The following is a 23,960-nucleotide window of genomic DNA, read 5'->3' as shown; positions in this document are numbered from 1 at the left end:
ACGGCAGTTTCCTGGGCTGAAAGGGCCGGTGCCACGCCTGAACAAATCTGCAAGGCTGCCACTTGGTCCAGTTATTCGACATTTCTCCGGCATTACCGGTTAGATCTACTGTCTGCAGCAGATCAGGCCTTCGGCAGGAAGGTACTGCAGGCAGTAGTCCCGCCCTAGGGTAAGTTTCTCGGTTATCCTCTCCGGGGTTGTCCTGAAAGGCGATTTGAGAAAGACTCAGTTAGACTTACCGGTGACGGTATTTCTAAGAGCCTTTCAGGACAACCGTTACTTCCCTCCCTAGGTTATGCTTAGTAAATGTATTAAGTTCTACCATGGTGTTGTGCTTTCTGTGCTTTGTTTTCCAGCGTCGGAAGGCCACAATAACTGAAGCCATGGAGGAGGAGGAGGTGTTTTTAAAGTGGGCATGTGTTTCCTGATTGCAAGGTGGAGCTACACTCTCCGGGGTTGTCCTGAAAGGCTCTTAGAAATACCGTCACCGGTAAGTCTAACTGAGTCTTTCAGAACGTGATGACGTAATTTCGTTACGATGGGACTACATTCAGGCTAGTAGCCAATAGCTTTGATGTAGGAATTTGATCTGAGCATGCGTGGCACTTGGTCCGATCAAAATGCTCTACACATGATCGGAGTATGTCCGATCGGCCAAGTTGGTCGGGAAATATTTCCAACATGTTGGAAAATTGGGTCCGACGGAATCAGTTCGATGCATACCACACACAGTCAGATTATCCGATGACACGGTCCGATAGGTTACATTCCGACTGATTCTCCGACCGTGTGTACAAGGGCTTAGACGTGGACCTGACCTTCAATGCGTTCTTTCCTTTAGAGCGCAGTGCCAACGTTTAGTATGTTGTCATTAAAGAGAGGAGGGGAAATGATAGAGTACACTGTAAGATCCTTCATGTGCTATGGTAGTATTTTTGTACATTTTAACATTTCTATTGTGCCCAGTTTTGAATTTGAATGCCTCACCTGGTCTGTGTATAAATTGATTCTGTAAAGTAGTGAACTGAAAGTTCTAAAGTGCTACTCCTAGCAACAGCTTCTACACCTAATCCTCTGGCAGAGAAATACTTTATAACTGGCAGTGTAAATGCTCCAATTTAGTATGCAGATAGCTTTCCTTTTTCGGCTGCCGAGAAGGGGCGGTGTGATGTGCATTTTGTTTTGCTAACTTTTAAGGGCACTTCATTCACTGTCACTGAACAGCAGCGCAGTCCATTGTCGGTGCACCTACCTGTGTGCTGCAGTAAAATGCAGCATGTTTACATTTTACTGGACATTATTGCTGTTTTGAGCAGGACATATAGAAAACAATTGCTTTCTATGTGTGGCATTTATCTAGTGCAGGAAATCTCCAGGCAGTTGTGTGTGTGTGTCTAAGCCCTGAAGCTCATCCATGTCCTAATTGTGTATCGCTTTTATGTTCATTGTTTTTAAGTAGCAGCAGAAAACTGTTGTAAGATTTTAATTTTTTTTTTCTTTTTTTCTTGTTGCAGCGCCACGGCATGCTGAGCGAGCAAGAACTGAGTATTGCTATGATGGTGACCTCACGAGAAGTTTTCAATGCACTTTCCCAGCTTGTCCCATGTGTTGGTTGTCGAAGGAGTGTGGAGCGCCTTTTCACTCAGCTTGTGGAGTCTGGAAACCCTGCTCTGGATCCCCTCTCAGTGGGCGCAAAGGGTGTGCTAACTCTTTCACACAGTTGTATGACCGATGCCACAAAGTTGTACACGCTGTTTTATGTGCGAGGGTGAGTAGCATTTTATCCTTCATTTGTTTGCAGATTTTTACCACATGAGCGTTATTTTAAATTTGACTGAAAAAAATTAAATAAAATCCTATACACCTATTTTTTTTTTCCACCTTTTGGTGATGAGTATATAAATATGCTTTTTGAGTACTAGAAATGGCTTAACCATTTTTTTTTGGCACATCATAATTGGATCAGCTTAGGACATTTTTTTTTTTTTTTTTTCTCTTCCCCCCTCCCCTGTAAATATTATTGCTGTTCAATTCATACCATGTGCCACTGTAAAGACAAATATGATTATATTGTGGCTAGTATACACTGACATTTACCTTTTCTAAGAGGCTGCTGAGAACTGGCACGCAAATTTGTGTCAAATTCAACCATAGATATCAAAAAAAATAGTTGTAGGCATGCTACCATGTACGTACCGCTTGTACCTCTCGCATGCAAGCTGAGTATTGTCACCAAGTATTGGTAGATTGCTTTTAGATCTTGCTTTGACAAGCCTTGTTCTGACTAACATAATTCGATTTCCACATAATGTTTTGATAAGCATGCAGCAGATAATAGTTTATTTATTTTCTTCAATTTGATTATTGGGTTTTTAGATGGGGACACTACAGCATTGTATACAAAATGTAGTGCAATAAAGTAACAGTTCGTCAATACCATATTATCAATGGTACATATACTGATCGTGTTGAAGATGGTTGAGAATTTGGCTGTGGCTTTGGCTTTGTCTGTGCCTAAAGAAGGAATATTTAATTTTAATTTCCTGTTACTGAAAATAAGTAACATTATGGGAAATAATGTGGTGCGTGTGTTTGGATGACAACATTATCAAGTATTAGTGGGATTTTTGGAAAGGAGTTTATAATTTTTTTTTTTTTTTTTTTTTTTTATGTAATTGAGTCCTTGACTTTTTTATTTTTTTATGTTCACTGTAAAATAATTGGTCTTATAGTGGATACTGGAGGTCCTCATCAGATATGTACAGTGTTACCATGTTTAGCTTTCCAAAGTGCAGTGTATGTATCGTTTCAATTATCTGGCCAGTAGAAGTAGGTGAGCATTTCTTCTGCTCTGCATAGTGATCTGTTGTTGCCAGTGACGGGGATGGTAGTTGTGCCATGGCTCTAATACCCTGTATCTTTAAAGTCCTGACAGATGGCAGGAGCCATGACCATACTTTGGATGTAGAAACTTCTGGAATCCCAGAGTGCTGGCTGAAGTAATCTAGAACAGAATCTGAGTTTTAGAAACCAACTTCCTCACCACACAGAAGGGTGTCTTTGTACTGATGCTTTATGCTACCTTGTAAATTGTTTTTAAGTGACAGGCTTAAAGTGGTTGTAAAGGCAAGGATTTGTATCTTCATGCATTCTATGCATGAAGGTAAACCTGTGTGCAGCAGCCCCCCCCCCCCAATCTTGATGCAGCGATGTCCATGAGAGCCTTGCCACCACGAATGCCATTGGTCCCTGCTGTTGTCAATTGCAGCCAGTGAGACAATTAGGAGGCAGGTTGTGGCCGAGCCACAGCTCTGAATGGACACAGCTGTGGTTCAGAAGCTCGTCGCTTGGGTAACCTGCATGCTGTGGGGGCATCCTGCAGGAGGGAGAAGCCTGTAGTGCCAGCGAGAGCACCAAGAGGAAGTTCCAGGCTACTGTGTGCAAAACCATAGCACACAGCAGTTGCGTATGATGTGTATTTTTTTTTTTTGTTAAATATCTTTTTAATTTAAAGACCTCTTACTGGGTGCCTGCTTGATACTTAATTTACATCTTAACCATAAAGTGTCTTGGTTCAGAAACTGTTTACATACAGAACACAGTGAGTGCATGAGCCTAGCATTTAAAATATTAGTGTGCTGTTGACAAAAAGCCATCTCGGAGGTAACATTTTGACCATCATTGTCTGATTTCAGGACTAAACTGAGCAATATGATTGAAGCAATTCCAAAAAGCAAGAAGAATAAAAGATGCCAGCTCCATTCACTAGATACACACAAGCCAAAGCCGTTAGGGTAAGTTTTGGTAGGCTTACCTTTAGTGAGGTTATGCTGCTGTCCAAGAGAATGTTGGTGATTTAGTTTTGTATTTAGTTTGGCCATTTATTTATTTTTTAAATAGGAAACGTCTAGATACTTTAAAGTATTTTTAGTTTGGACAGGCTGGAAGAGGGATTAGAACACCTGTCAGGTTTTCATTGCTGTCTGTGTCCGTTGGGAAGAGTCATCCTCTTGTTTACCATAATCATCGAAAGTGAGAGAAAATTTTGGGTTATCCCCAGAACATTGATTGAGAGGAAATCCCATCTAGTTCTCGTGACAACCACGGATTCCCTAATTTTGGGGGGATTTTCACTTGCTGTCCCTGGCTTTGGGACAGAAAGTGAACCGAAATCTCTTAAATGGGACACAGATTGCAAGAAGAAACCTGATAGTTAAAACTCCTATCACTTAATTTAAATGGGGGGGTGTTTTTCCTTTTTTGTTTCTGCTTTAATTGTACCTTTTTTTTTTTTTATCAAATTCCCGCTCAAAAAAAGCACACTCCTTTAGCTGAGCATGCCAAGGCACTCGTGCATAAAGCCTCATGATTTATATATCAAAGTTGAGCGATATAAGGCACCGCTGCCTCTGGCTGCTAGTCTTAATGGATTTAAAGTGGTTTTAAAGCCTTAAGGTTCTTCACCTTAATGCATTAAGGTGTAAAATATTTTTGTGCTGCAAACCCCCACCCCGCCTTCTTTCCTGAGCCTGATCTGATCCAGTGTCCTGAACGAGAGGAGTGGCCATTGGTTCCCACTGCTGTCAATCAAAAGCTGTGACACAGAAGTGGGGGCAGGGCCGAGTTGCTGTCTGTCTGTCTGTCAATGAACGCAGCAGTGGGACTCAGGAGCAAGCACGCACAGGTGCCCCCATGGAAACCTGATTTCCGTGGGGGCACCTGCCAAAGAGGGGCCTGCAGTGCTGGCGGGGAACCCCAGAAAAAATAAAATTGGTGCTGCTCTGTGCAAAACCATTGCACAGAGCAGGCAACTATAACATAACGCGTTTGTTTTTAATGTAAAAAAAATGGGCTTTAACACTTCAAGTGACATTTGGTGATATCACTACTGTGCTGCTAGCTGTTCTTTGCTGGAGGCTCTGACATGAAGCAAATCTCTACCTCTACTAAATGGCCGCCTCAATAGAGACCGTGTCAAACAGGGCATGTCGCTAATGGGGGGATAGATCAGCTGCTGGAAGACCAAAGGGGATACTAGTGACTTGTCCTTTGCCCCCTACCTGACAATTTATGGGCACAGCTTCTATTATTCAGTTCCTCATCACCCATTTAACTGTTCTGTTGTACAGTAAGACAACTTACCATGTAACAATGTAAATTTGGCTGTGTAAACTGTAATCGTTCAGCAATTCAAGGCTATGCAGTGAAATTTACCTTCTTTTTATAGGGGAAACTGGATGGATATTTGGGAAGTCATGTCCCAAGAATGCCGTGATGAAGTGGTTTTAATTGATTCAAGCTGTCTTTTGGAAACTTTGGAAAATTACCTACGGAAACACAGGTAACTTCCCCTCGATTTTTTTACTAGCTGATATTAGGGCATTTTGAATAATACTGTCTTTCGTTTTAATCCTTTGTTCAGTACTTTTTGATGCATAAATCCTAAAACTCGACAGTGCTCAAGATGAAGAGTCCCATTCTTTTTCAATGGGCCCGTTCGCACCTGACTTTCTCATGTCATGTAACTTTCAAAAAAGTACTCCGTTTTTTTTGTGTTGTTTTTTTGCCCCAGTGATTTTTAATGGGAGCACTTTCAGGTGCTCTGAAAGATGGGGCCTATTTAAAGCGATTTTAATTGCAAGAAAAGGCATAATGTGCTAGTATGCATCGCATACTAGCACACAATGAAATGCTCACTTTAAAACGAAGCCCTCTCAGCAGCGCCCGGTCACCACTGAGTGGGCTGACACTTTCTCCTGTCCTTTCTTTCGGGATCGCCGGTGCTGTGAGTGGTGGGAGCCTCGGTTCCGGCACAGTAAGCCGGACCTTCTGAGCGCCTGCGCCTCTGATGACAGCGGCTGCATGCAGGGTTAATCTCTCCTAAACCTGTGGTTCTCAACCCTGTCCTCAAGTAATTTCTTAGATAAAATGGCTGTCCAAAATACGAAGCCATTGACTGATTTAAAGCACCTATGCAAAGTGAAGGAAAACCTGCAAACATGGTCTGTTGAGGGTACTTGAGGACCAGGTTCAGAACCGCTGTCCTAAACATATATGATTAAAAGATATTCATTTTACCTACGGGTAGGCCTTATGGGCTTACCTGTAGGTAAAAAATCACAAAGTGGGGTCTACAGCCACTTTAAGTGTCTGTGGGGGGGCGGCAACTGATTTTGACGTTCTCCTGACTTTTATAAAAAAAAATCACTAGAGCTTAGATGTGCACAATTAGGCCAAAATGAGAATCTCAAAAAAAAAAAATGGGCTGACTTTACTCATGTGTTTGGTGTTTTTTTTATTTTATTTTTTTTAATTTTTTTTTCATTAACCACTTACAGGCCGGACCATTTTGCTGATAGTTTTGCGATTCGGCACTGTGTCGCTTTAACTGACAATTGCGCGGTCGTGCGACGTGGCTCCCAAACAAAATTGACGTCCTTCTTTTCCCATGAATAGACCTTTGTTTTGGTGGTATTTGATCACCCCTGCTGTTTTTATTTTTTGCACTATAAACAAAAATAGTGACAATTTTGAAAAAAAAAACGCATTATTTTTTACTTTTTGTTAAAATAAATATCCCCCAAAAATATATAAAAAAAAAATAATTTTTTTCCCTCAGAATACGTATTCTTCTACATATTATTTTTGGTAAAAAAAATCGCAATAAGCGATTATTGATTGGTTTGCGCAAAAGTTGTAGCGTTTAATAAAAATGCCATAAAACTATCCCTATTTTGTAATCACTTTTTTTTTTTTTTTTTTTTTTATTGTGACTGCGACATTATGGCGGACACATCAGACATTTTCGACACATTTTTGGGACCATTCACATTTACATTTACATTTATACAGCAATCACTGCTATATAAATGCAGTGATTCCTGTGTAAATGACACTGGCAGTGAAGGGGTTAACCAGGGGATGGCAGTGTAGGGGTTAAGTGTTCCTAGGGGTGTGTTACTGTGTGGGGGGGCTGGACTTTCATTTAGTGAACACTGATCTCTGCTCCAATCACATGGAGCAGAGATCAGCATCACTAGTTGCTAGGCAGAATGGGGAACTTCTGTTTACAAGCCATCGCGGCGGCGCGCTCGCGATGGCAGAGCGGCATTGAAGATTGGACGTACCTGTACGCCAATATGCCTGCCCGTGCCGTTCTGCTGACGCACATCGGTGTGCACTGGTCAGGAACCGGTTAAAGTGTAATTTTTATTTTTTTTTCTCAAAAAAATTGCATTTGTGTCTCTTCTCGACTAGAGATAGAGTAATGCAATTAAAAATACCACATCAACCGTATTACACGCCCATGAGCCCACACAAAGTCCTATCTATCCATCCCAGCTTCTTGCTGGAGATGCGACTAGCCCTCAGCGGATTTCATTCATATTTTTTGGAACTGTCCTCAGATTAAAGTCTTTTGGACTGAGGTCACCACTTTTATTTTGACTGTCACCTCCATTCCTGGGCCATTATCAGTGGAGGTATGTCTGTTGGGACTCGTAGAATCGCTGGCCCCTTGCCGGGCAAGCAGAGCCCCACTAGGATTATTAATTTATTATGCTTGTAGGTCTGTAGTACTCTGATGGAAGGCTTTGTCCGCACCCTCAAATTTTTGGAAGAGGCTAGTGAACTCGGCTCTGCCACTATATAAGGCTACTTACCTGTTGCGTGGCTGTGCTAAGAAATTCCATAAAATATAGGACATCTGGACAGAATCCCTGTCCACTAATGCAAACTTGACGGGCGATTAGTATCTGAGGAACCAGAAGAATACTATAGATAACCTGCACAGGTGGTTGAGCGTATAGTAGTTTAGTTTATTATTATTTTGTTTTTAGTTTGTGTTTGACCGAGCCTGTGTATGCCCAATAGGCTCTGTATTGTGTAGGGTTTTTTTACCTTTTGAAATTACAATAAAAACTTTAAAAAAAAGAAAAAAATTTGCATTTGAACAACTGCTGCACAAATACAGTATGACATAAAATATTGCAACAACCACCATTTTATTCTCTAGGGTCTCTAATAAAAAGTGTTCTTAAAAACTTTGTGCTGGGAGGACATCCTGGGACGTCTTCGGCTTTGTGTTGGTATATCTGAATGATGCCTGCAGCTACAGACATTCAGATATTGCCATTTTTCAGCCGGCGATTCCTTACACCATACGATCGATCATAGCAGCTGTTCTGCCACTTGATCATTCTTATGGGTGGCGGGAGGGGACGCCTCCTTCCGGTGAGTCTACCGGCTCACATTGTGGAGTCTGAGAAGGGATCCAGATGTCGACCATAGAGATTTCTCTGGCGGACCAGATGGTCCCCAGTCTCTATGATGAGAGGCCGGGCATGATGTTATGACGTCACGCCCGGCCTCTGCATTTAAAAAAAAAAATAAAATAAAATAAAAGCGCCGCCATGGTGTTTTTTGGCTTCCCAGCCTAGAGGTGAGATATGGGGTCTTATTGACCCCATATCTCACTGTAAAAATAACAGATCGTGCCATATTCCTATTGCAAGGGATACTTACATTCCTTGTAATAGGAATAAAGGTGATACTTTTTTTTTTTTTTACTTTGAAACTTAAAAAGAATTAACAATAAAAAAATAAAATAAAAAAAAATACATTTTAAAGCGCCCCTGTCCCCATGAGCTCGCACGCAGAAGCGAACACACACATACGTAAGTCCTGCCCACATATGGAAACTGTGTTCAAACCACACGTGTGAGCTATCGCCACGAACATTAGAGCAGGAGCAATAATTCTAGCCCTAGACCTCCTCTGTAACTTAAAACATTTTAAAGCGTCGTCTATGGAGATTTTTTAAGTACCAAAGTTTGGCGCCATTCCACGAGTGTGTGCAATTTTGAAGCGTGACATGTTGGATATCTATTTACTCTGCGTAACTTCATCTTTCACATTATGCAAAACAATTGGTCCAACTTGAATGTGTTTTTTGTTTTTAAAGCATGAAATCTTTTTCCCACAAAGTGTTTGAAAAATTGTCGCACAAATACCGTGCGAGATAAAAAGTTGCCACGACCACCATTGTATTCTCTGGGGTCTTTGCTAAACAAAATATAAACCTATATAATGTTTGGGGGTTCTATGTAATTTTCTAGCAAAAAAAATGATGAATTTTGCATGTAGGAGAGAAACATCAGAAATGGCCTGGGTGCAAAGTGGTTAAACTTCCCTCATTTACACACCAAAGTATATTCCTTTTGATCTAAAGGGCAAATCATTACAATTTTTACACTTGCATTCAACTGCTAAAGACTTGTGATTCTTGGCAGACTGCTGGTGCTGTTGTGTGGTGTTTTTTTTTTTTTTTCCCTTTCTTTTGAATTCTGTCTGCTTCAGCGGGAGAGGGAGAGGGAGAGAGAGGGAGAGAGATCTCTCTGCATAGAAAGAATTGGTAATACTTTTGTCAAGATCGCAATGGGGAAAAAATTTGTGATAATGATTAATCATGCAGCTCTACTAGAGCTCCTCTTTAGGTAACTTAATGTTACTAAACCACAGGATCCTGCATTCACTATACTACATCTGGCCTCCCACAGAACATGGAAATTAATCATTTTAGAAAAATATAATCTGTTAAATACCTTTTCTCCTCAGCAGTATATAGCAGTCTTGTGAATTCTATCAGTACCTGGTTAAAGCTTGTAGGAGGAGTTTTCATACTGCACTGAGCCGTCCTATCAGGATGCAGGACCCTGTGTCGGTGCCAATTGACCCTGTACTGATCACATGTGCACTCTCCCAGGAAGAAAAAACTCTAGCAATACACACCAAACTAATCATGTGCAGCCTGACTCTATTTACTCTTATACGGACATGTTTTAAGGGCAATGCAAGAAGGGGAGGATCTGTGCATACAGGATCAAACTGCCTTTACACAATGCAGAGGATTAACACCTTAGGTTCCACAGTGAGTTTAACATGCATATACCGACTGATTTTACTGTTGTGGGTTTAGTAATGCCCCTTTCACACTGGGGCACTTCGGGCGCTGGTGGTAAAAGGTGCTATTTTTAGCGCCTGTATTCGGCCGCTAGCGGGACGATTTTACCCCCTGCTAGCGGGCCAGGAAAGGGTTAAAACCGTAAAGAGCTACTGCAGCGGCGCTTTGCTGGCGGTATAGCTGTGCTGCCCCATTCATTTCAATAGGCAGGAGCGGTATACACACAGCTCCAAAGATGCTGCTAGCAGGAACTTTTTTACCGTTCTGCCAGCGCAACGATCCAGTCTGAAAGCCCTCTGGCTTTGACACAGGAGTATGAGGAGCGGCTCTTACAGGGTCACTATTTTTAGCGATGTAAAGCTCCCCCCTGTGAAAGGGGTCTAACACTTTCATCTTTACCCTCATTCACTTATGTCACTGGGTGCCTTTTTATTCCTCAGTTTCCACCTTGGAAGAGGTTAACACTCTGGGACTTCACATTGATGTCATCTGCTGAGTGGAGTGTCATGTGCACAGGCTCTGTGCTCCTCTCCCCCTCCCAGTGCCTGCTTCCAAGAGATGTGGATCATCCATTTTCTATTTGTTCCAGCTGCCTGCCTAGAGTGACGTTGGTCACCTTCAGGTATCCAACTCTCACTTACCACCAGCTATCTATTTCCTGAGGCCTTGCCTCTTACCCTGAGCATACACATTGACTTATGCTGGCCATTGACATTGGTCAAACCCATCTTCGAAAAACAAACATTCGGACGTGAGTGAAAACGATGGTGCCATGATGTAATGACCGATCATTCAGTGGACATTAATACTTACAGCAGAACATTTCCAAACTTGGGACATTTTGGAGACGAACAAATGGCCGATTATCAATTTTGTGCTCGTTAACTGATCTAAATGACCGAATTTCAGACGATTTTTCGTATAGTGTATGGCCAGCATTAGTCCCTAGAATCACAACATGTCTTATTCTGGATATGGGGAGGAAATTCCTGCTGCTTTTGTTTCCCGCAGCTCACACTCCACTAGCAGTGTGCTTACTGATGGTGCTGGAGTTATGTTGTCCGCAGCTCTGGCAGTCTAGCCCTTTCTCATAGTACTGCTTGCCTCTCTCGCAATGGACTATATCCTCTACTCTTTCAGCTGAGGTCTTTACTGTGATTAAGAAGACAGTTTATAGCCTAACTCAACCCAGTTGACATTACCATTAAATAACTATTGTATTAACTTTTTGTATTGTGCATTGTTTAAACTTTTTGAATATGGCAGCCTTTGCTCTAGTTTCAAGTATTTTAGCTCTCCTTTATTATCTTCAAAAACTGCATAAATTAAAATTATTTTTCTTTTACAGGTTTTGCACAGATTGCAAGAATAAAGTACTCAGAGCATACAACATTTTAATTGGAGAACTGGACTGTAGTAAAGAAAAGGGCTATTGTGCTGCGCTGTACGAAGGTCTTCGGTGTTGCCCACATGAACGACACATTCATGTCTGCTGTGAGACGGACTTCATTGCTCATCTCCTGGGTAGAGCTGAGCCAGAGTTTGCGGGAGGATATGAGTATGTAACTTTTTTTTATTTTTTTTATTATTATTTATTTATATTTTTTTAATATTGGTGGTTTTTGTTTTTAAAGTGTAAATGTAGGCAGATGTAAAGTTATGTATTTGTATTTTAAACTCTGCCTATGTCTTTGAATTGGCCTCCTGTAAACTCCTGCATGTGCACATCAGAATTTGGTAGGGACAGTACTGTAAGTTGGGATTTACCATGTTTCTCAGTGCTGCTCTTCAACAATGGTTTCAACCAAACCCTAACCTTGACTGTATTACAGCCACCTTAAATGTCTGGTATATTTGGCATTAAAAGGGGATGGGGGAATTTGGATTAGAAAGCGTTCTGAACAGAAGTAAACCACTTTTTATACATATGTATTTGAACAATGCATTTGGTGGTTTGCCTACTATTAAAAGTTAAGTCTGTACAAAATATTCAAACATAAGTTTTTAACATTTTGTTCATCTGTTGGCTTGAGAGATGTCTTTTAATATTTTATACTTCAAGCAGGTTAATGTTTTTTGATACTCAATGTTTTTCACCTTTTATTTTTTAACCTGTGTGTGTATATAGTGCTCAAATTATTATTTTTTTTCTACCCCCCCCCCCCCCCCCCTCTTAAGGCGAAGGGAAAGGCATGCTAAAACAATAGACATTGCACAAGAAGAAGTCTTGACATGCCTGGGAATTCATCTCTATGAGCGTCTGCATCGCATCTGGCAGAAATTAAGAGCCGAGGAGCAGACCTGGCAAATGCTGTTTTACCTTGGTGTTGATGCCTTACGAAAGAGTTTTGAGGTAATTTTTGTTCTTTTTGGTAAGATCAAAACTTAGTTTTAGGGTTGTGTGTGACAAAAAAAAATCTTGGTAACTTCAGCTAGAAGCTTTTCCAGTAGTGCCCATTGCCAATAGATAACTAATCCATATCTCCTGTTCTTCAATAAGAAGAGAAGAACACATGTTTATTTCTGATACTCTGGCAGAGACTCAAAGTGTTGGATGGACTGATCCAGATAGGGGCATAAAGTTTAACCCACTGATTCATGTGTGGAACCTGCTGTTCCACTTTTGGTGTAACGGTTTAGCCCTTTTTCTTATTGAGCATATTCAGCTACTAGGCAGAAAAATTGTATTTTCATGCAATTTCTGCTTAGTTTCTCAAGCAGCCTGGTTCCCCCAGGGTGCCACATGCATGAGACACAGTTTTCTTATAAAGAGCATCATAAGTTGCCATGATGCAAGTAGGCCAGCCTCCAGCGCCATAACCATTGACACTCTCTAGCACCCGCAGGCACAACTCGCCCACACCATGGCAATGCATGGCTCTGATCCGAAGAAGGCGGCATGCAGGGATGCCCCCAGCATTTGGGGTAACGACAAGTCTGCTTCCAGACTTCTGCTACCACAAAGTAGGGCTTTGATGTGATTGGGGTGGGATAAGCTCTGTGACGGGGGACGTATGTATAGGAGTCCTCTGATGTGAAGTTAATTTATCAAGGTGGTTGTGTGCTTTGTTCCAGGCTCAGATTTCCCATTGATGAGTAACTTACCAGTTTTATATTAAACTGGGTGTGCCTCGATTTTTGTGTCTCAAGGCCCAGACCAATGATTTCTGGCCTGGACCTGCTGATAAGTGTAAACGCAGGCAGGGGAAGTGATGTCATCTCCCTCTCTGGAATTATTTTCCATTCCATAGAGAGGAGAGAGGACATCCAAACGTGAGTTGCACTGACACAGTACACGTAGGCACACATTTCATCCCCTGATTGTGCCCCCACCCCACACCTCTTACTCCCTGTCACTGTGTCATCCAGTGCAGCGTTCATATTTTTCTTTGATCATTGTACTGGTGTTTGTGACACTAATCAGCGATGAGGTACTTAGTAGTAGGTCCATATAGGTCTAGGCACCCCCCCTAATAAAGGTTTAACCCCTTGATCACCCCTTCACCAGTGATCATAGTATTAGTGTAACGGGTGACGCTGTGAGGTTTTTTTTTTTTTTTTTTTTTTTTAATCTAGCATCGGGGCACCCGCCATACATTATGGTTCCCAAAAACACAGCATTAGTGGGATCAGCCCGGATACCTGCTAGTTCCTGCGTGCGTTTATCCCCTCCGCCCAGCCCACTCAAGTGCAGTACTAATCACTGTCCGTTCCAAAACGCAACACGCATAACTGCAGCATTCGCAGTCAAGCCTGATCCCTGTGAACACTCATTTTTTTTTTTTTTATAGTGTTTGAAGCAGTCACTGAGAGTCGGGTGCTCCTTCCTCCTCCTCCCCCCCCCCCCCCCTCCCCCCTTCCTCCCTGTGAGTCTCACTAATTGTACCAGTAAATTTAGAGGCCAAAATGTCCAATCAAAGGTGCACTAGGCCTACATGTTTCTGAGCATGACAAGTGAGTGAAGAACTCCTTGCCCGTCTGTCAGATTCAGGCTCAGAATACAAACCTGCAAACGGCACCCTGACAGATGGCTCTAAAGATGGAGTTGTGGTCCCTGCCAAGGTCAGGCGTACCTGACCCCGTTCTGCTGTTGTGGTGCAAGAACTGCCGGGCTCTCATATGGAGCAGAGAGCCAGTACTAGTGACACTCATCCTTCGTGTGTACTGGCAAGCACCCATGGCCTAGTACACCCTGGTCGTACATTCAGCACTGCAGTAACAATTGGTGATGTGGCAAGTTGCATAAGTGCAGTTCAAGCTGGTGAGGTGGCTAGCACAGCTAGTGTCCTGCAGCCACCAAGAAGAGACAGGCCTGTCGAGCCAATAATGCCCTTCCTGCTGCATTTGCCAATCCGAATTGGGAGCCCACCACTTCTGCAGCACCCGTACTTCACCCATTCACTGGCCAACCTAAAATTCACGCGGAAACAGTTGATTTTATGTCACTTGATTTTTATTTGCTGTTTTTCACGGAAGATCTCTATAGATCTATTGTGGACCAAAGCAATTTGTATGCTGGTCAATTCATTGCTGTTAATTCCCAGTTGTCCCTTTCCAGAGATTGGAGCCCTATTACGGTCTCCTCCTCATGGGCATAACTAAAAGTGAGTTGCGGTCATATTGATCCACTGACCCAATTTACATATGCTCTTGTCTTCTGCCTCCATGACCAGGACCCGATACGTTCAGATCTTGCGGTTTATGCATTTCAATGACAACGAGCTCTGTTGTCCTCGGGGTGATCCTGAATACGATTGGCTCTACAAAATTTGGCCCCTCGTAAACCACTTCAGCCAGCAGTTTGCAGCCTTGTTTATTCCCGATCAAGTTGCCTGCATTGATGAGTCCCTGATTACATTTTCTGGCTGCTTGTCATTCAAACAGTATCTGCTTAGCAAGCATGTCAGATATGGGGTTCAAGATGTATAAGTGCTGTGACAGGGCAACAGGCTATACATATAGTTTTATGGCTTACAAGGGAAAGAGATGGTCATGTGGAGCCAGAGAAAAGCGCTGGTAAGATTCTGTGGGACTTGGTGTTACCCTTCTTCGGAAAGGTGTACCACTTTTATGTGGACAATTATTACACAAGTGTGCCACTTTTTGGTCACTTTCTTGATCATGGAAATGTGGCACCGTGCGATCTAATTGCTGGGGTGTACCCCGGCGGCTTGTAGATTCACGTCTTAGGCTGGGGGAGAGAGCCTGCTTGATATGTAGTAATTTGCTTACTGTGAAGTGGAGGGATAATGAGAATGTGTTTTCGTTCTGTCCTCCCTTCACACAGACACGATGGTCCAAATTCAAACGGCGACTGGTGTTGTGGAGAAACCCCTCTGTCCATGAATAAAACCTCAACATGAGGGGTGGACCTCAACGACCAGTTGGCGCCGTATCTTATTTATTTGTGTGTGTGTGTGTGTGTGTGTATTTTTTTTATTTTCGGGCACAGATTGCATTTAAAAAATCAAGTTTTATTGAGTTAATGTTGTATCATTACCATTGTTTTGTTTTTGCATTTAAGATATGCCATTCAGCTGCAGTACTGATTTATTTATCTCGACAGCAACATCGTTTTCTCTCACGATACGAAAATCGGTGATTCCAGCTCTGTAGGAGGCTATTTCACAACCACAGTGTAAAAAAAAATAAAAATAAATAAAAATGGTGCATGTATGCCCATCATTAGAAGGGGGTAAAGGAAGGGCGGTCTTCTAATGGTGGGCATACCCACCGATCAATCCTAATTATTATTATTTTTATTGTCCAGCCCACAGGCGGCATGAAAAAAAGAACATTACAATATATGCCCAACAAGGACCAGCAACATACTGGTATTATGCCGGCGGGTTTACCTATCATCTTGGTATCATTCTTTTCAGTCAGCGGTCGGCTTTCCTGTAAAAGCAATCCTAGCAGCTAATTACCCCCCCCATTGTCTTCTATGGTTTTCTCTGGCTCACCTGTCCCAACAGGGAACCTGAGAATGCAGCTGGTGCTTCTGCTAGCTGGCCGTAGAGCTGATCAGAATGGCTCCAACCATCTCTATGGCCTAAGAAACCAGAAGCTATGAGCATTTCGTTTTTGCTGGATATAAACTGCACCATTGGGAAAGCATTTATTGCACCAATCTTGGTGTGGTCCGATGCTTTGAGGGCAGAGAAATCTAGGGTTGTTTCAAAATAGAGTACCTGCCACTACCTATTGCTATCATAGGGGATATTTACATTCCCTGAGATAACCATAAAAAAATGAAAGGAACAGCTTTAAAAATATAATAAAAGCAAAAAAAGCACCCCCACCCTCACGTGCAAAGGCGAGCGCAAGAGTCGGTCTGGTGTCATATGTAAACAGTAATTGCACCGTGCATGTGAGGTATCGGTCAGATCAAGGGCAGTCATTTTAGCAGTAGACCTCCTCTGTAAATCTAAAATTGTAACCTGTAAAGGATTTTAAAAATGTATGTAGTTTGTCGCCACTGCACGTTTGTGCGCAATTTTAAAGCATATTGTGTTTGGTATTTATGTACTCTGCATAAGATCGTATTCTTTTGGGCAATATAGTGTGTTTTAGCGCATTAAAATTGCGTGTTTTTTTTTTTTTTTTTTTTCCCCCCCAAAACATTGCGTTCGAAAAATCGTGTAGTATTTAAAAAAAAAAAAAAAAAGTTTCAACGCTCACCATTTTAATCTTTAGGGCCTTTGCTTTAAAAAAAAAAATGTTTGGGGGGGGACTTCAAAGTAATTTTCCTGTAAACGATGTCAGAGAGCTTTGTCTTCAAGTGGTGGGAGTGGATGATGTGCGACATAAGCTTCCAATGTTGTGCGTAAAATGCCAGGACAGTTCAAAACTCCCCACTCCCCCAAAATGATCCTTTTTTGCCTAGTTGACACCCCAAACTATTTTCTGAGAGGCATGTTGAGTCCATTGAATATTTTATATTTTGCCACAAGTTTCGGGAAAATTACAAACTTTTTATTTTTTGCACAAAGTTGTCACTAAATCATATATTGCTCACACCTGCCATGGGCATATGTGGAATTACACCCCAAAATGCATTCTGCTGCTTCTCCTGAGTACGGGCATACCACATGAGTGAGACTTTTTGGGAGCCTAGCCATGTACAGGACCCGCGAAAACCAATTGGGGCGGTGCTTGGTTTTCGGGGGTCCTGTACGCAGCCAAAAAAGTCTTACATGTGGTATCCCCATACTCAGGAGAAGCAGCAGAATATATTTTAATGTGTAATTCCACATATAACTATGGCATGCATGTGTGAGTAATGTATTTTTAATGGCAACTTTTTTATTTATTTTTTATCACTTGTGATGAAATAAAATGTTCAATGGGCTCAACATGCCTCTCAGTGATTTTCCTTGGGATTTCTACTTTACGCACATTTCGTTTGGGTATAGAATTGCATGACCTCACAATTACCAGTTGAAGCAGCGCAGTGCTAAATTTGTAAAAAGTGCTCTGGTCATTGAGCAGCCAAATCTTCCGGGGCTGAAGGGGTTAAGCTAGGATCTACATTATAAAAACAAGTTTTGATATGCTCTTGAATCTTTTTGACCAGCATAGTTTAAACTGAGCAGTGTTTATGTATCTAAACATTGTACTGTAGAATACCAGTTGCTTTGCATTCTGTTTCAAGATACAGCTCCTGTTTTATAGATGACCGTTGAGAAAGTGCAAGGCATTAGCCGGCTAGAACAGCTGTGTGAAGAGTTTTTGGAAGAGGAGAGGGTTCAGGAGCTTAAGCAAGAAAAGAAGCGGCAGAAGAAGAAAAACAGGAGAAAAAACAAATGTGCATGTGATATGCCCTCATCGCCAGAAAGTATGGAGACAATCACAAGTCAGGAAAAGGTAATGACTGCACTGTCCTGTACTGTTATGACTGTTTAAGCAACCAAACTGGTTTCCTGGGAGAATTGAGGCCCTTCCTGAATCTATAAAATCCTAGAATAATGCTGACTGTGTGGGGTTTTTTTTTCCTCTGATTCAAGCATTGACTTCAATATTGCTATAAATACAATTTAAAAATCTAGATCTAAAGAATATATTAAAGTGGTTGTATACCCACTTTTTTAACTTTTACCTACAGGAAAGCCTATAATAAGGCTTACCTGTAGGTAAAAAAAATATCTCCTAAACCTGTAGGGTTTAGGAGATATTCCCCTCGGTATGCGCCGCTGACTGCAGCGGCGCATGCGCACAAGGGGGTTCTCTCCGTGAAAATCCGGCAGCGCTCGTCCGGCCGGATTTAAATCTCCCGCGCGCATGCGCGGGAGTGACGATATCGCGGCTCCGGCCACTCACAGCGCCGGAGCCGCGATACCCGGAAGAGACGCCGAGGGAGCATGTCGGCTCCCTCGGCGTGGATCGGGCGAGATGTCGGGGCCTCGTTCTAAGGTAAGTATTTCATAATGAGCTAGTATGCGGTGCATACTAGCTCATTATGCCTTTTGCTTTGCAGGTTTTAAAAAAAAAAAAAAAAAAAAAAATGCGGGTTTACTACCGCTTTAACTGACTTTTTTTGACAAAAGCTATTTCTCAGGTACAGTGTAAATATGTTGACATGAATTCTTGTCAAACCCACTTTCAAAACTGAATAGAAATTCAGAAAGTCTTACGGGTTGTTTTTTTTTTTTTTTTTTAAAGTCATTTTAATTCATGTTTGTACTTTTGTTTTGTAATGCATTTGTGCAACGAAGAAACAGAATATTTTCATTAAAAATGTATGGCGAACTTCACTACATTTCTTTATAATCTCTTTGCTTGTTTTATTTCTAGGAGACAACAGGCTTTGCAGATATGGGCTGCAAGTCTTGCAATGGTGTTGAAGACAGCAGCTGTGTAGAAGTGGTAATAACACATGAAAATTCTTCATGCACTTGTCCAAATAGTGGGGATCTGCTGGCGTCTTCAAAAATGAAAAAGGGTATGCTTCTTTTTTCTTAACTGTTTTGGGTGAACTGACCCATCAGAGGTAGATCAAAAAAGTGTGTGTGTACACACCCACATCTCCTTTGTAAATATTTTATTATCTTTTCATGTGACAACACTGAAGAAATGACGCATTTGTGAGTACACCCTTAAGTGAAAATGTCCACATTGGGCCCAATTAGCCATTTTCCCTCCCCAGTGTCATGTGACTCGTTTGTGTTACAAGGTCTCAAGTGTGAATGGGGAGCAGGTGTTGCATTTGGTGTTACCGCTCTCACTCTCTAATACTGGTCACTGGAAGTTCAGTATGGCACCTCATGGCAAAGAACTCTGAGGGTCAGAAAAAAAGAATTGTTCTACATAAAGATGGCCTAGGCTATAAGAAGATTGCCCAAACCCTGAAACTGAGCTGCATCACGGTGTCCAAGACCATACAGTGATTTAACCACACTGCATCAAATTGGTCTGCATCCCAGAAGGAAGCCTCTTCTAAAGATGCACAAAGCCTGCAATCAGTTTGCTGAAGACAAAGCAGACTATGGACATGGATTACTGGGACCATGTCCTGTGGGCTGATAAGACCAAGATAAACTTATTTGTTTTCAGATGGTGTCAAGGGTTTGTGTCTTGCTTATAGTCAAGCATGGTGGTGGGATTGTCTGGGGCTGCATGAGTGCTGCCAGCACTGGGAAGCTACAGTTCATTAAGGGAACCATGAATGCTAAAATATACTGTGACATACTGAAGCAGAACATGATCCCCTCCCTTTGGAGACTGGGTCACAGGGCAGTTTTCAAACATAACGACCCCAAACACATCTACAAGATGACCACTGCCTTGCTAAAGAAGCTGAGGGTAAATGTGATGGACTGGTCAAGCATGTCTTCAGACCTAAACCCCATTGAGCCTCTGTGGGGCATCCTCAAACGGAAGGTGGAGGAGTGCAAGGTCTTTAACATCCCACCAGCTCTGTGATGTCATCGTGTAGGAGTGGCAGAGGACTCCAGTGGTAACCTGTGAAGCTCTGGTGAACTCTATGCCCAGGATGGGTAAGGCAGTGCTGGAAAATAATGGTGACCACACAAAATATTGACACTTTGGGCCCAATTTGGACACTTTCACTTGGGGGTGTACTCCATTTTGTTGCCAGTGGTTTAGACATTAATGGCTGTTATACAATCTATACACTCACTACTTTACATTGTAGCAAAGTGTCATTTCTTCAGCGTTCTCACATGAAAAGAGAAAATATTTAAAATATATAAAGTGTGCGAGTATATAAAATAATATATAATTGAGAGCGGTAGAGATATCTATCTCTGAGAATGAACGTGAACCTGTAGGGGCTTTTAGGCTATATCATCCGTGATCTTTATTTTTTGTTACTATTAATTTTAAGTCCTGTTTTTTTACATAACTTTATTTACATTGCTGTCTTCCCTAGTGAGCAAGTATTTGTAAGCCTTGATACTGAATAACTTGCATGATGAAGTGCTCTCATTGAAAAGGTATACTTTATGCTATTTCATATGTTTGCTACAACAGGCTTAGCACCACGTTCCAATGGCAGTGATTGTGGGTATTCATCTAGCATGGAAGGTAGTGAACCAGGATCTCGGGAAGGGTCTGATGTGGCTTGCACTGAAGGAATTTGCAACCATGATGAAGCAGGTAATTGGCATACAGTATTTAGAAAGGACCCGTACTGTCAAAATGACTCATAAATATATCTCTGCTATATTATAAACATGTTTGATAGGGTTGCACCGATACCACATTTTTAAGACCGAGTACAAGTACTGATATTTTTTGTGAGATGTATATCTCACAAAAAATATCTCTATATATCTCTATCTATTTTATGTCACGTGTCGATGGCACTAATATGCAGCACTAATGATGTGTGGACTGTCTGCGTTTTTTTTTTTTTTACAATTTTATTTTGGGGGGGGGGGGGTGGATGGTGTCAGTTTTTGTTATTTAATTGTTACAATTTAACCTTTTACATATTTATTACAATTCTTTATTTTTTTTATTATCAGCCCTGTTTGGGGCTTTGGTGAGATATCAGGGGTCTTAACAGACCCCTCACATCTCCCTTTTTAGTCACAGAAAGGGACTTGTGACACAGATTCCCCAGTCCCAACCGTTTACAATGCTCCAGTTATGAATGGACAGAGTCAGTGATTACTAACTCTGTTCATTTGGAATAGGAAGGAGCCAACAGATTTACTGGCTCCTTCCTCCGCTCTCCATCCTGAAAGATTGACACAGGGAGGACACTCGGGGCGGGGTTCAGCTGGAGCGAAGGACACCGAGGGGGTGGACCGGAGCAGCAGCCTGGAAAAGGACGGGGTGGGGGGGGGGGGCTGGAGGAGTATACAGGGACAGTCGGGGTGATTGGTGCGGCAGTGGGGAGAGTTACAAGCACTGATCCCCCCCCCCCCCCCCCTGTATAGATTTCAATAAAGCAGCTGGAAGCCGCGGAGGGAGAGGAGGAGAAGCAGCTGTCAGCTACTTTATTGAACTCTATATAGGGGCACCGATCACCCCTTGACTGTCCAGGTATTGGATAAAGCATCGGAGCATTTGCCTGAGTATAAGTACTCGGGCAAATACTCGGTATCTGGATATCGGGGCAACCCTAATGTTTGAGATAAATATTTTGTAGCTGAGAACATTAGCACAAGAATAAAATAACTTGCAGTGACATCATACAGTTCTTGCAGTTAATTTCATTCCTCGTTCTGACCTTTAGTGTTTGTAAACCATTACATATACTCGGTGAAGTGACTAGCTTCAGGTGATACAGATTAAATGTCTCCTACGTAAGGTGTGTTTTTTTTTTTTTTTTTTTTTTTTTTTTTTTTTTTTCTTCTTCCTACAGGTAAGCCTATAATGGGGCTTACCTGTTTGTACAATTAATATCTCTTAACCTTTACGGTTTAGGAGATATTTACATTTCATGCAGCCACTGACGTCATGCGCTGTTAAGGCCTGACTGAAGGGCTGGGAAAAAAGGCTCACAGTGCCAGAGCTGCGATACCTCGTAAGACACGCCGAGGAAACATGTCGGTTCCCTCGGCATGGATCGGGTGAAAAAAAAAAGTGGTAGTGTTTACTACCACTTTAACATGCAGCCCTCACTTTTTTTTTTTTTTTTCTATAGCCTTCCAAAGTACACAGCTCAAAGGATTTTGCTCAGCACTATAAAGACTTAGGAAAATTTTCACAGCTGGGGCTCTCTGTCACATGGGGGGGGGGGGGATTCTGCTGTGTTGGCGTAGACCTTTTAGGAGTGACTTGCACAGATGGCACAGGAGAGAGATCATAATTGACACACAGTTCTTTGGCATGAGGCACAAGCTATAAAAGGGTATGCTTTGTTCATTTTTCATGTCTGAGGTTTACAACCACTTAAATATACTTTGTTCTGCTGTGTGGAGGCTTTGCTTCCTCATATCAGAGCTGCCCCCTAATGACTGTTAAGGTAGTGATCATTAAGTAGGGGTTTGAGAGTTTCCAATCTGCAAAATCATACTGGTGCTTTGCAGGTCCTCGGGTACAGCTTCTTCTCCAGCATGGGAAAATGGTACATGGCACGATAAGTGGCATCACTGATTTCCTGAGACTGGCAATCAAAGTCAGCCTTACCTTGATCTCACACTGCAGATGTACAGCTAGGAGGCTGAATGACAAAAATCTACAAATCTTAAGACTAACAATAGAAGTAATTATTAGTGCACACCGAAGGACTGGTCAACCAAACCATAAATGGCTCATATACAACCCCACTTCCAAAAAAAGTCCACCGAAAACCAGAATACACTGATTTGCGAATCTCAAACGCATACTTCATTCACAATTGAAAATGGGAAAACATTTCAAATGGTTTTTAAACTTCAAAAAAAATTAAGAAAAAATAAAGCTCATTTTGAAATTACTGACAGCAACATGTCTCAAAAGTGGTGACAGGGCAACAAAAATCTGGCACTGTGATACTAACCAGGAAGAGCTGGAAGAACCTTTTGCAACAATTTAGTTTTATGGTAACAGATCAGTAACCTGATTGGGTATAAAAATGTCATCTTTGATGACCCTCTACCCAACATTACTTCTCAGACACTGACACTTATGTCAAGGTAAAGATGCTTTAATCAAAAAAATGCATCCAAAAATCAATAGAGAAACCTCAAAAAAAATATTTTTACTGGTACTGACCAGCTCCATCTAGAGGACAATAAAGGAAATGCACTCTCTAAAGCTGGTCATGAGCAAACGGGGAAAGGGGCACTACATTTATCTGTATGATTCATTACAGTAATCTAATAAAATAAAACGGGTATGATATATTTTATTTTTTTTTTTTAAATGTAAGTTTATATATTTTTATGATATGTACAAAGTGTTTTTCTGAAGAAATGGGCAAACCATCAGCTGCTTCTTATGAAGCCATTAAGATCTGTCAACACTTTAACCCAAATGTGCAATTGGTTTTCATTTCCTAGGTCCAATGAGTCTCTAGACGTGAGATTTCTCTTGCTATTACGCCCACACTAGTATGGAGTAAATTTGTCGAAAACCTGCAACTCTGAAGCTGGGTTCACGCTAGCACATTGCCAGACTTCCCAGGTGTTGCGCACAGCATTGCTGTGCATGTCACATGTGATGTCTGTGCGATGCGACTTCAGCCATACAAACTGTCTGAAATCGCATTAGCACCAAAATGCTGCAGGACCTTTCGTGTTTTTTTTTTTATTTATTTATTTATTTTTTGTCCGCAATGGCACTGGATTGCATGGGTGGTTCATACCTATACTATCTAATTCCTGCACCATTTGACAGTTCGCACTGTGATATGCAAACCGATCTGGGGGTGTCATTTACTTTACAGTGACCCCCCCAACCCCCCCCCCCCCCCACTGGTTCAGAGGACAGTGTGAACTACCTGCTAATCATATGCGATGTTAGAACCTGCACAGGAGTCGCACTGGTTCCCGCATTGCATATATGTGAACGGGACAGTCTTCCCAAGAGACAAGGCATAATGTCT

The 23,960-nt window shown here is 41.9% G+C and overlaps 1 protein-coding gene across 1 annotated transcript in view; it reads left to right on the top strand.

The window, feature by feature from the left end:
* Positions 1-23,960, top strand: part of GGNBP2 (gametogenetin binding protein 2) — a 49,613-nt gene that overhangs the window by 20,620 nt on the left and 5,033 nt on the right. Inside the window, exons 3-10 of the mRNA XM_077481082.1 lie at positions 1,515-1,768; positions 3,696-3,794; positions 5,228-5,341; positions 11,310-11,519; positions 12,140-12,314; positions 17,636-17,827; positions 18,755-18,902; positions 20,453-20,578. Of these exons, the coding sequence (XP_077337208.1) occupies positions 1,515-1,768; positions 3,696-3,794; positions 5,228-5,341; positions 11,310-11,519; positions 12,140-12,314; positions 17,636-17,827; positions 18,755-18,902; positions 20,453-20,578 (1,318 nt within the window). The remainder of the gene's footprint in view (positions 1-1,514; positions 1,769-3,695; positions 3,795-5,227; positions 5,342-11,309; positions 11,520-12,139; positions 12,315-17,635; positions 17,828-18,754; positions 18,903-20,452; positions 20,579-23,960) is intronic.

Source organism: Lithobates pipiens, unplaced genomic scaffold, assembly GCF_037356315.1.
Source record: "Lithobates pipiens isolate NorthernLeopardFrog02 unplaced genomic scaffold, aLitPip1_a1.2 Scaffold_16, whole genome shotgun sequence".
Lineage (NCBI taxonomy): Eukaryota > Metazoa > Chordata > Amphibia > Anura > Ranidae > Lithobates > Lithobates pipiens.
This window is presented reverse-complemented; position numbering and strand designations above follow the sequence as displayed.